At 24.9% G+C, this 14,417-nt stretch overlaps 1 protein-coding gene across 6 annotated transcripts in view; it reads right to left on the bottom strand.

Moving 5' to 3' along the window:
• Positions 1 to 213: 213 nt before the first annotated feature.
• Positions 214 to 14,417, bottom strand: part of LOC126903319 (uncharacterized) — a 49,935-nt gene continuing 35,731 nt past the window's right edge. For all 6 annotated transcript variants that reach the window (XM_050681458.1, XM_050681457.1, XM_050681460.1 and 3 more), the window contains 5 exons: positions 12,191 to 12,208; positions 7,903 to 8,102; positions 7,656 to 7,805; positions 5,942 to 6,129; positions 214 to 2,527 (listed from right to left, as the gene is read on the bottom strand). In XM_050681458.1, coding sequence (XP_050537415.1) covers positions 2,285 to 2,527; positions 5,942 to 6,129; positions 7,656 to 7,805; positions 7,903 to 8,102; positions 12,191 to 12,208 — 799 coding nt within the window. In that variant the 3' untranslated portion in view covers positions 214 to 2,284. The remainder of the gene's footprint in view (positions 2,528 to 5,941; positions 6,130 to 7,655; positions 7,806 to 7,902; positions 8,103 to 12,190; positions 12,209 to 14,417) is intronic.

Here is a 14,417-nt window from a genome sequence, read left to right as displayed (position 1 = left end):
GTAAATTAAGATTAATTAAGCCAATTGAACTTTTGCCTTTGAACACATACACTAATTAAAATGCATTAAATTAGCAATTTTTATAGTTATACCTACTTATAATCCAACAATCACTATTTATATATATTAAATAGAAATTTTCAATTTTATTTTGTAAAATATACTATGTAGTCTTAAAATTTTTGATGATATAGTTTGATATAAAACAACAACTCATAGTTAAAAATGTTTATTTAATCTTAAATTAAAAATTGAAGCTATTTTATTATTTCTTAAATTAATTATTTTCTATCGAAATTAATAACAACTATAATGTATTATATAGTATTTACTTATTTGTAACTCAATTGAATAATTATTAATCAATTATACTAATATAAAATACAACTTAATATAAGTTCTTTAGAAATACAAGGGTAGATTTTAGATGGTTCCAACTTATGGACGCACGATTTTTTAATAAAAATATTTAACAAATGTTTAATAATAAAAGAGACGTGAAAAAAATAACAAAAATTACTTGTTTTGACAATAAATAATTACATCTTTCAGAATAATTTATACTTACAAGGAATACTTGTAAGAACCATCTAATTCCCTATCCAGCTATTTTTTTTACTTAAGCTTAATGATATGTATGGCTATACTTAAATCTAAACAAAAGAGAACTGTTGATGTTAACAACTTTTAATAAAACAATATATCAATCTTATTACTATCAACCTTACATTCTTAGAATATAACTCAAAATTTGATTCGAAATTATATAAAATGAGCCACAGAGATATAATATTTTCAATAAGTTTTGATCTAATTATTACTTTGTTGAACATTTTTTCCCTATAATTATTGCCTTTTTATTTATTATTTATCACTAATAATAAAAACAAATTTTTTTTAGCATTTTGAAATTGTTATTTTTTAGTCTTTTTCTTGGAAAAAATTTTGATAATAATTTTAGAACGTTTATATATATATACTATATACTATATTTAGTAGGTATATAGTACGGGTGAATGCAACCCGTAGTGGTAACGTATACTCCGATTGCAATATATACCCACTGTGTTAAATTAATATTAACTTGATAAATACTTGTCCTAAAACTGTTATCGACCTATCGAAATTTTTTGTTTGATTATCAACAAAAATGTCATCATAATCAAAAGTTATTTGATCTGTCATATCTTCGTGACTCACTTTGTACGCTGTTTATATGTCTATACATGAACATTTATGTGATTTTCATCAATTTGTTACGTACATTTAAATAATAACAGAAATAAACTAAAAATTGTTCTTAAATCAACTAAAGAATATTATTTTTTTAAAGGTTGTTATTAAAAGATGTACATTTAAAAACTAATCAATATATATTTCAATATTCGAAATATATAAATTCAGCAATAATAACAAGCTATTATTACATTATGGAGGCAGCTTTTAAATAAACAAAGAATAAAATGTTTCAAATGTTATTAAAAATAAGTCAAGTGATACATTTCTTTTAGCATTTGTGAAATAATTTTAATATTAAATTAATTTATATAATATAAATAAATTAAATCTTAAATATAAGATTTATTTATTTATTCAAGATAAATGTACTCTATTTTAAAATATAATTACTTTAATAGAGTTAATTTTTGAGATAATTTGAAATAAATTATTATAAACTTAAACGTGCACTCGAGTGAAACTTTAAAACAATAAATTACTTCAAATATTAGAAAGCCAATACTTTGTTCTGTAGGTTATATATACATATATATTATATCAAATATTGGTACATATAAAAGGGTGGTTATATGGAAGTCCCTCCATAAAATCCTATGGAGCTTTCTCTCAGAATATCACCATTTAAAGAATTTATATTAAGTTAAATTTGATTGTACTAGTAAAGATTATTAAATTTTCTTTTGAAATTTTGACTATGTATATCCAATGTATCATATTTATTTTCACGATAAATTTAAGTAAACGAAGGAATTTAAATATTTTCAATTATTCATTTTGTAATATTTTATATGAAGAATTTGATGTAATGTTAAATTATAATAATGTGGTTAAAAGCTAGTTTAACTATTGCGATTAATAAAAACAATTTTTACACAATTCTTAAAAAATAAACTGTTTTGTAAAGTATTAGATCGATAAAAATTAGATTCAAATTATTTTCATTAATATTTAAAAAAGATACATTTTTATTATTTTTTTTTAGTCATTCAATTGATAAAATTAACAATTTATATTATTACGAGAGATATTTTAAAGGAATAGTATTTCAATGGACACCCATAAGAGTTTGTAGAGGTTGTTGTACTAAGCAGGTTTGACAAGAATTATGAGTTGACTGATTTTGAGAATCTTGCAAAATTTTGTCAGTTCCATCAAAGTCCAATGTGGGCGAAGATTCATCTTGCAATACATTATTTTCAGTAGATTTAAATTCATGTCGACAATTAAGTAATTCGTCTGCAGACCCATTTCCGTCTTCATCGATATTTACTTGAGCACCAACTGAACACTAAAATAAATAATATATGAAATTTTATCAACAATTAAATTCAAATGTATATTATATTGTGTACGAATATATTTATGTTTATTACATGAAAAATAATTCGGGGGCATAAAAAGTGTAGATGAATTAATAACATTCAATATTACTCAATCAAAGCGTTTATATAAAAACAAATCTTCTCTTAGTGTAATTTAAATTAATTCTTATGAATTAAATATAAATATTTTTTTAATATTTAAATTAATTCTTCAGGGAAACACTATATTTAACTTGATTTCATGTTTTTAGACTAATCATTTATAATTTAAAATTTCGTATTTTCAAATGTTATGCATATTTTATAAATACATAGTTTTAATACTTGATTGGTGTGTCTAAAACGTTTGCGGTCATATATTTAGATACATTTTTTTTCTGAATTAAAAATAGTCCTAATATTAAATTCACTTATATTTTTAAACATAACATTATTTATTCTTGAGGAAAACTTTTTTCAACAAACTGATCTATATTTTATGTAACAATGTTGGGCATCAACTTTAACTAAAATTTTTTAAATATTTTAAATGAAATAGTATTTTGTTGAAGTTAATGTATGGGTCATGGAGGTAAATGATTAAGGACCTGTTTATTTAATGCCGTTAAACTCTTTGAAATGTCCAACAATAAATATGCAGACAAATTTAGTTTATAACCATTATTTTAGTAAGTATATTATTTAATAGAAAATTGTTCTAAAACTACCCTTTCAACTTTTTTTTCATTATGACTCTTTCATAAAAAATTCTTGGTTTGAGAAATAAATGTTTATGAAAAATATGATGTTTGTTTATTTGTATAAAATTTAAGTGTACTCCTCTAGATTAGATTAATAGTATTCAAATTTCTTTAGTCAATACCGTTACCTAAGTAAAAAATTTCGTATTAATACATTTTGAATGGTAATTATTTTCAATAAGAATTATAGTCTCACAAGTACAATGTTCGTTATAACAAAGTATTTCGTTCACTTTGACATTTTGTGGAAGTTGCTTTTGTTGTTACAGTTTTTGCTTTTTAAAGCTTTAATAACTTAATGCCAGACAAATATCTAGACACGAAAGTCCAGCAAATCGTCACGCACCACACCCACGATTCATCACTTCCGCAAGTTATCAGTCGTTGTTCCGGGGTGTGGCAATACCCTTGTTTAGCATGATGGGGTCGCTGGTAGCAATGGTTCGTTTATGAGTGTTATCTACGTATATATGCCACTCTAAATTAATTATTACTAACACAGGTTTTGGCCAGCCGAATTTACATTTGATCAATTGACTCAGATTCGATAAAACATAGCAATGTAAGTGAATGATGGACAAAAAAGGATTAACAAGATAAATCGCCTGGAAAAGGGATAGTCATTCATTGACGATAACATTCAACCCCTATTTTTTCTTATCATAATTTCTCTTTGGGTGCTCGATATACAATCCTTAGTTTTTTGAAATTTAACTAACTATTATTTTCGTTATACTGGAAACCTTAATACGTGTATTAAAATTAATACACGATGTTTCACATCTGAAAAATTGTTCAAATTTGAAAAAGAATACAATGAATTTGGTAAATTTGGTAAAGAAATTTTAAATGGTTTAAAATTTCATTACTTATAATTAGAGCTTGGATTTATATGCAATTATAAATTTTGTTAAGTTATTTCAAACACATCATCAGGCAGTAAAAATGTATATTAATTGGCTTGAAAAATTAGAAATGCGTTGTAGTATTGGAGACATTAGAAGGATTTATTTCTCTAAAGTGAAAAATATTTCTACTTTACTATTCTTACTACAAGTTTGCCCAAACATTTATCCTAAAACTTCTTAGATAAAATGTCTCAAGTAAAAATTATAAATGCATATAATGCGGGATCTAAGTATAACTTTTTTTTTCTGTTTATTGAAAAACCTCCAAAAAATATGTCATGCTTATATATGGTCTGAATACAATCTAACAATTCAATACTAAACTAGTATTGTTACAAAGGGAATATTTAAGGTATTACAGCTCCTTTTTCTTAAATATACAGAATGGAACAAACCTAACTTTGATTCTTGTAACTTTTGATACAATCAAAATTTTGTTGCAATTTTTTTTAATAATTTATTCTTAGACTACGTTAAAATCATATTTTTTATTATTTGTTTTTAATTATAAAAAAATAAAAATTTTCTTTTTTAATTTCAATAAAATTTAAAATAAATAATAAAAAATATGATTTTAATGTAATCTAAGATAGAAAAAAAAATGTTATTAAAAAAAAAAAATTACAACAAAATGTTAATTGTGTTAAAAATTACAAGAGTTAAAGTTAAATCTGTTTCACTCTGTATATCTTTTATGTGTATTTGTAAAAAGATACATCATATAATTATAAGTTTATAATTTTATTATAATCATAAGGTTTATTAAAACGTATCACAAACGTGATAACTCTTTACAATATCTTAAGTTGTTTTGATTATATAAAATTATAAGTGTTAGAGAAGTTTTTTTATTAATCAAGATTTGAAATATAATACAAAACAATTATTGTGGGCGCTAAGTAACAGGAGTAATTTAAGTAAATGATAATGCTCTATATTTGTATATAAAGTTACATCAAATTTTATTTGGTTAAATTATAATTTGTTAAACGCTATGTGCAAAAATATATCATTAAAAAAACACTACCATAATATGCAAGTGATGAAAGATATTATCTTGTTTGTACTGATTGAAGAATATAATTAACATTACGTTTTACATATTACAACGAAGAACATTTCCCTAACGGCATTAATTACTGTACAAACGTTGGCAAAATACCAACGAAAAAATCCTACATGTCGGAACACCCCTTGGGAGTCGTATTTAATTGACGTATACCTTTGTATGTACGCATCAGAAATGCATTTGTTAAATTAACTACTGACCATCCCTTTCTACTTTAACCCTCTCCTATATAGAGATATACACTGTTTTTACCTAATAAAGCAGTTTTATATAATTGGATTACAATACAAGAAAATTAAAATTTACATTACATTTTTCAATTTAACTTCAAAAATATAAAAGTATTAGACACGAAAAACTTATAAATAAGTTATGTCTTATAAATATATTTTATACATTTTAAATTTAGGGGTGTTTTATTTAGTTTGTGCTTTGATATATGTAAAAGTTATCTTATTACTCAATCAGTAAACTACGCTGTAAGAATAATAGGAATTATCTAAAAAAATTATTAAGGTAGGGCGGGTAAAAAGACCTAGCTTGTATTAAGCTTTGTATATAATCTAACTAAGCGTAATACAATTTAAGTCTTATTATCCGCACCTATCTTATTTATGACTACATAAAATAATTAAATTCCACTATCTAACGATTATTGCTTACCATAGATCCGTTTTCTGACTCTGTTTCATTTGGCGACACCGTTATACGATCTCTCGTGGTTAACTGATAAACATTCATCATGTGTGTAGTTTGTGCGTGTACCATCAAATCCCAAGCACTATCAAATGATTCTTTGCATTGAACACACACAAGAGACACAAAGCCTTCGTTCAGATTTCCTGGCCACTCTGTTGGATAAAAAGAAATAATTGATAAGCAATTATTAAAGTTATTAAGTTTAATTATCCATTCTAAAATTCAATTGCTCGGGTAACAAATCGACTGAAAGATAAACCATTAATTTTCCACTCATTGAATGCCAGCAGCAAGTTGTTTGGTTCAATTGATTTTCTTTTTTCATTTGAAATATAAACACATTACACTCTTTTAAACATTTAGCTTAAGTTTTTAAATAAATTCAGTGCCTAATAATCTAATTTGTACAATCATAGTATCATTATTAGCTCGTATATTATATTATTATATGAATATACTGCTCTATTATAAGCTAATGAATTAATTACAGAATATAAAAATTAGGTGTATTGATAACTTTTTCATTTATTCCTTTACTTAATGGGAAAATAAGAAAATATAAAAATGTATAAGGCTTAATATAAAAAAAAAACCCAGCCAAGTGGGGTCGTGGCACAGTGGTGAAGTGGCATAGTTGGATCAAGTATAATAATATCTGGCATAAATTAAAATCACTATTAAAATAAAACGCTTCGATGCAAATCTTTAGAAAAATTGGTGTATTATTCCAAAAGCTACATGATCTGCTAGTTCTTTATTAATATCCTGATTAAGATAAAGTATGTCAAATTAAAAAGGGATTATTAAAAAATATTATTTCTCATAAAAAAATTGTGTTGATCCATACACTTTTCATAATAAGTTATAGGATTATAAAGTTAAAAATATCAAAAATAAAATCGAGAATTTTCACACAAAAATAGCATTCGGTAGCCATTTTCCCCATGAAGACAAGTCCAGAGGTCAAATTTTTTTTTTTCAAATTAAAGTATATTACATTAGCTTTAATTTAAAATATATATAAAAGTGTCAGACCTTCCGGAACATTTTCAAAAGTTAATTTTTTGTGAAAAAGTTGTCATTTTAAATCCTCCCCTGTGGGCAGATAAATGGTCAAATTTACAAAAAAAATATACCAAATGATAAGTAAAGACATCAAGTATCTATAAAAAAAAAAACTATATTGATATGTTCATTTTTGAAAAAGTTACGGCAGTTTTTAGTAAAAAAAATTGAAAGAATTTCGAAAATTAGCGATTTTTAAATTTGTAATTTTTTTGGAGGTTTCCTTCATTTACGGGGTACGAGGGAAATTTTTTCAATTTTTAAGGGTAATGTCTTCGATTAGATACGATTTGTGATCTTTTGACGTATCGTTGAAAGAAATTGGTTCGGTGAGAGCTGAGAAAAAGTGGTAACAGACACAAAAAAAAAAAAACACATAGTAAAACCAATACCTTCTCAGCTTCGCATCGAAGCTAAAAAATAAATGACATGAAATTTAAGGTTAAGACGTGAAGAAATAATAATTTATCTAATAATATATAACTGTAGTTTAATGAAATTTTCAATAAAAGAAGTTAAAGATCTAATTAAGTTACTGACATATTATTTTTTTTCTGTCATGAGAATTGGAAACAAAAAAAATACTATTAATTTTAACTAGTAAGGAACTTACTGTAATTGTTATTGTTGACATTAGATTTGAAAAAATTGTTACACTTGCATGTGAATCTAAGCTTACAGTACTCTTTTTTGTGATCCAAAAGCCCTTGAAGTTCGGTAAACATTTCTCGACAGTTACCACAAATTAAAATATCAGAGTTACCTATAAAAATGTGAGATATTGATGTAATATAATAATATATAATAAGAATTGGATAAACCAAATAACTTAAAGACAATTTCTAGTAAGATAAATTTACTGTAAAGTTTTAATTGATCAGGAATGATAGTAGGTCCATGCATAGTATTATTCTGTTGTTGATTTCCACAACTACTGTTAGTATTGCGTCCCTTAGTAGATGGACAGATTACATATTGATGATTGATCTTTTGACGTTTTGAAGATTTCACACCGTTCCCACTAATATTGTTGTTATTGGCCGTGGACGAAGCGTAATAGCTACATAATAATAATAATAAATAATACTATTAATCAAGAAAATGAATCGAAAAACCGAGTTTTTAATTTTATAAAAGAAAAATATAGAAAAAAATCGATTACGCTCCTGCTCACACAATGGGTTGTAATTCATCTGGTATCAGAAATTGCACTTGAATCACGTCTCTGCCTTGTTTTTTCCAGATCATAATTCTTCGGACCATTAAAAACGTCTCCCCAACTGCCTGGCTACCTATACTAAAGCTATTGATTTAATTTTGTATTATACGTTTGAAAGATTACTTGATTTTTAACGCCAGGCAATTTTGTATTTTTAAAATTAGATTTTTGATCGCTTCTTCGTATCATTATGTCAAATACTCTCTGATGCTTTAAGTGCAATTTGAAGCAGGGTAATAATGAAGGAAAATATAATCCTATTTTAGAGTATACCTGACAGAATTAATTTGAATATTGATATGACCCCAACATTATGTCATTTAACACTTTGATTTATATGACAAGTCAATGCTGTCAATGCCCATAAGGGTTATTTTATTATGAGTAATATTTCAAACCTAGTTTAAATGTAAACGTTGAAAACATAGTCTTATTTGTTACATAGAAAAATGATTTATTATACACGACAAAGAAAATTAAAAAAAAAAAACTTATACTAATATTTTATTGATCAATATAAAATATCAATGAGTTATAAACAAATGTCGTGATCTTTGTATCTTAGTGAAAATGACTAAACTAGTAAAAATTGAACCAATATGTTAACAAATTTTTATAATTTTACTGGTCCACGACAAGCATTAAGTACACTTGTAGAATAAATTAACTTAGTGTCTGTGAGACGACTAGATTGTAACGAACTGAATTTGTCTTGTTACAATAATATATATATTCAATCCGTTAAATTATAGTTTTAGAGTGTTAAGTGTTAAAATATTATGTTTTCTTTACAAAATCTATGTGGATTATCGTGAATAATTAAAGTCAGTTTATGAAATTCATAACAAATATAAAAATCATTTTTATCAACTTTAGCGTTTAATATTAATTTTAATGAATTTTTATGTCGAACTTTAAATTATATACTTTAATATAATTGATCTTAAATCGTTAACCATTTTAATCAGAAGTGTAATGGTAAATTTAAATACCTAATTTTCATTATCAATATTTTTATACTACCTTTTTTAGTGCTATGAACTTTATTGTGAGAATTATGGTTTTATTCATTATGTATAATTAACTAAACAGTTTTCTCGAGTCTCAGCCAACAATGACAAAAGTTAAACCTCACGCCTAGAAAATTCAAGAGTATGTGATAATGTGAGTTATGAGCGAATTTCACAACAAAACTGATTTGAACACGGTTCACGTAACCACAAGTCCTAATGAACATCATCGTAGCCGTCGTTTATCTGGTTCGTCAGTCCGTAACTAATGCAACATAATAGCCACGACCCGTTTAACTGATTTTAGCCATATCATAGTAACTATACAAAGTTCTTGTCACTATTGTATTGTTATTGAATCTACTATGACCATAAATTTCTTTCGTTCCCAACAAAACGTCACTTTTAAAAAAGTTTTAAAAGTTTTTTTAATGCATAGAACTTTCAATATACAATAAATAGACTTTTTTATTTTAATAATAATGTCCTGTTATATTTAATTTATGCTAATTTATTAACAATAAACTTATACCAATGTTTGATAAGTTATTAAAAAAGTATCAATAGCAAACCTTTGTTACTACTAAACGTTTTTTTTAAGTTGTACAATAATGTATAATTGAGTAGTAATAGTACCTATATTATCTATCTATTTATTTATTATTAGCTACGTCATTGGTATTTATCATTAACCAAAATACAGCTTTTTTTTGTTCAAAATGATAAAATATTTGTTACGACATCGATGTTTGTTTTTTGATATTTTACTGAAATTAACAAATTTCAAATAATTGAAAAATCCTTATAATCTGACGATAATTTGAAATTGAAATAAGCTATTTTTGAAATTATAGTATTTCTTCCCAATAAAAAAAGTTAATAATTTATCACAAAAAATACTTTGATATTAAAATGACTGAGAGTTTCAAAATATCAAAATTTTTATTAGCTATTGCTTTATATTTTGTAATTCGTTCAAACAAATGTAATGCTTGATCAAATTTATGGAAATAAAAATCAACATTATGCTTAGGAAATATGATTTAACATTTATTTAACACATAACCCATCGTTATTATTTACGATGCATACATTTTTTAAATCAGTTAAACTCAATTTATATTAGTATAGAAGTTTTTATGTTGTGTTGCAAGTCTTAAAAGAATTATTAGTTATTCGTGATTTTAAATACTTTAACGAGTGTAAAAAATCATTTATCATACGAGAAAACGTAAAACTTCTTGCTACTAAAAAATCATACTAATTAACAACTTCAGCATATTATTATTGCATGAAACAAGTGCTAAAGAATTTTCTATTTGGAAAATGAAAAACTTTTCTTAAACCAAAAGGAAATGCTTAAAAAACTTATTTGATAAATTATTTCAGTTTAATTTGTAATGTTAAAATATCTACATTAAACTTTATTTTGTATGGTAATCACTATTTGTTTGATTTTATAAAAGAATTTTTAAATTATTATTTCAAATACCCTATTAAATATTTGCAACTAATATTTCATTGATATTCAAGAACAACTTCTATTTATATCAAATTTCTGCAGCAAATTAAACATTTTTAACTTGTGGATTCTACTATTTTACACGCGATAAAATTATAACATCGAAGACATTGAAAAGAAGTTTAACATTAATATGGAATAGCCTTTTTTATAGTTTCTTTCGTTTAGCATTAACATTATCATCAGTATTCGTTTTTCCTTTTATAGCAGTGTATCTTTGACGAACACTCACAAAATCGACATATCTTCTCCATCATCGTTACCGTTAGAAGCGTATCGACTGAGTGCTGAACCATTAGGGTGGTCATGTACAAAGAGCGAACGTTTCGAATTCAATTAAGTTTAAATTATGTCTTGTCAGCATACTATGTGGTAGGGTAGAAACGTTTTTGGAGTAGTCTGTTTTGAATAATAAATTTTTATTATTTCTTTTCTTTTTTTATTTACACCCAAAGATGATCTTACGATTGGCTTTTCACCTATATGTTCTAATCTCATTTCAAGAAATAATAGCTAAGTGAAAATTGGACAAGTAATTGCTAATAACATTTCGAATATCTCAGGGACTGTCTATTTATTTTTTATTTTATATTTTTTTATTCCAAGGTTAAAACTTATGGAACAAAAATTTACACGAATTTGTACTACAATTGCGATAAATCAGCCAATAACAATTTTAAATGAAGATAAATGTGTTCAGTTAAAAAGTATCCACGGATTTTGAAATCGAAATTATTATTGTATCTCGAAACCATCAAAATATTCTCCATAAACATATACAGTAATATATTAAATTCAGGGTCATCCATCATCGACCGAAAGCAAAACTTATAAATATTCAAACGCATTTCTTAAACGACTTTTACTGACAGTTGCTGTCCTTCCTGAGAACTCTTTCGAAGCTTTTGCATTATTAAACTCTAAAATCGAGATCTTGCATCACTGTATAATGCAAATAGCACTACCTACCTACTATTGTTATTTATATCACATCACTATTTTTAAAAAAGTAATAACAATATTTTTCAGAAATTACTAAAATATCTTTGTTGCAAAATAAAATTATAGTTATAATTATAATTTCCTCATACGTTAAACAATATAATAAAAATAATTATTAAATATTCTTTTCTATTTGAACTCATATTAATAATAGCTGTGAAATAATATCATTATCGTAAAAAATTATATTTAACTTGCCTATAACATAATATTCCCCCTGGAAATACTTAAACGGGTTAACATTAAAATGGTGAAATACAATAAACTTCTAAAAACACTTTATTTAAATTCTCCATTTTTATTTTATATGATGTGACGCAATAGAATGTAATCGATTTTTGTTTTAAAATAGTTTAATCTACTAAAATTTAAAATTTAATTTTGTGACTACGTACCTGTTATAATAGTATTCCCTGAAACAAAATAAAATAAATCAATATTAAAAAGTTAAAAGAGAAAATAAAATATTTTGTACTTTTTTTATATTTATTTACATTATCAAATAAAACTATTTTATTTTAAATAATAACATAAAAATTCAAAACTGGAAATTATCTTTCGATCTATAAATTATTCTACTAATATCCTTCATCTTCTTTATTTTACAAAAATTAATATCAAAATATTATTAAATATGAAGTACTTAAATTTTCATTTGTAATTTTAAACGTCATCTAAATTTATCCAAAAAAAACTCTTTTTCGTACTAATAAAAAAATAAATGGGACGTGCCATTTCTTCTTACATATTCGCATAACCTCTTTACCACTTTCGTCTCGTTTATAGTACTTTTTGAGTACTTTTAAGTTAGTTAGTTATCAAAGCCGATTTTACACGCAAATTTCCGTATATACTGAAATGTTTATTTTAAAATTAAATAATTATTTTAACAATAATAAACATATAATATATTACATTAAGACCTTATTGCTAGAAAAATTGTTTATTTGGAATTATAATTTATTTAATTAAAACACCAAAAATATACACGAATAAATTTAAAAAGAAAATTATGTATTTAAATTGGATTAGTTTTAAAACATGAGTATATTAATTAACAGAGTATATTTGGATATGAGTCTATTCAAATAATAATGATTCATACTTGGAAGCATCTTATTTATACAATATTCTTGCATAAGAAGAAGAGTTATTTGCACTAATTATCCGACACAAAGGTAAAGTGGCGAATGAGGGCATCGTTACATTTGAGATTAAACCGGAACAGTGGTAAAGTTAAAGACACCAATAGGAGAGGAAAATGTGAACTCGAATAAATATAATCACCTGTGTACTTTTGCTGACATTTAGGACAACATTTGGTCACACGGATATTTGTTACAAGCACCCGGTGGTGTCTGTAGTGGCGGATGGTATGTCAACAGAAGGTTAGCTCTGTTTAAAGCAGATAAGGCAGCAAAATAATATTCCTCGACTTTAATGAACGTTTTCTCGCCAACCTATGGCTGTGTCAACATAATATACAAGAAAACAAACGACGTAATAGGAATTATCAAGTACCGTTTGTTATCATAAAATGTTTTTTTTAATTTCCATTACTTTGATTTTTTTTTTGTACTCGTTTAAAGCTATTAAGAGGAAAATTAATTCGTTAGTTTGTTTTCCTATCGCATTAATAACCTTTCAATAGTAATACTACAAAAATCAAGAATTACTTGTAAAATAATTTTCTTTTTAAATTCATTATAACAAATTAAAAAATATAAAAATTGTGGCTATCAGTCATTAATAAAAAAATATTATAGAATACTATTCAATTCACTCAACAGATGCCTAAATGCCATTTTATTAAATATAAAAAAATTAGTTGCTGACAAGTTTATAATTTTTTTTATTAAAATATAAAAATACATATAAATATTAATATAAAGACAATATTAAATTAAATTTTTACTTAATAATATTTATCTCAAGTAAAAGGACTATTTTTGTAAAATAAAACAAAAAGGACGATGAATGAATTAAAAATCCGTGAACACGTCGTCTCGTGGGAAATCACAGTTGCCCACCAAAAAAATCTCTAGTTTTTTCATTTTATTTTTTAGGTCGGTTTTATCTTCACTACATTATTTACCTATGGAGTAATTCAGATTTGTTAAAACCCTTCACACAATACCCGTATTCAGTAATTACCTTGTGTAATGACATTCTACTACTCTCATTACCCTGGTATTTTTATCTAAAATTGAATACAGAACATCATCAACGCACGCCAAATGAGAGATAAAGGGGTTTCAACGGGAGTTATCTGACCGCGAAATTATAATGCATACTCGGAGCGAATAAAGGGTAGTTTTTTACAACTGGAAATGTTAATTTTAAAAATAACCTCTAAAAATAATATTATTAATGAATTATATTATTAAAGAGTATTTTTTATGAGTTAAAAGCATTGCAATTTTTGTGTTTTAAGTTAAGTAAAATGAGAAATCTTAAGCATATGTTTTGATAAATTAAATGGTAATATACTTTAATTTCAGGTATAAAAATATATTTGCTTCGATTTAGTTTTATTTTAATTTTTTTAGTTACATATATCTTTCTTTCCACTTGAATTCTTATCTAACAGTTAGACTAATGAATGTATTTGAATTTAAATAT

The sequence above is a fragment of the Daktulosphaira vitifoliae genome, unplaced genomic scaffold, assembly GCF_025091365.1.
Source record: "Daktulosphaira vitifoliae isolate Bord-2020 unplaced genomic scaffold, ASM2509136v1 Scaffold_3, whole genome shotgun sequence".
NCBI lineage: Eukaryota > Metazoa > Arthropoda > Insecta > Hemiptera > Phylloxeridae > Daktulosphaira > Daktulosphaira vitifoliae.
Note: the sequence above shows the minus strand (reverse complement) of the source record. Positions and strands in the feature narration are given on the sequence as shown.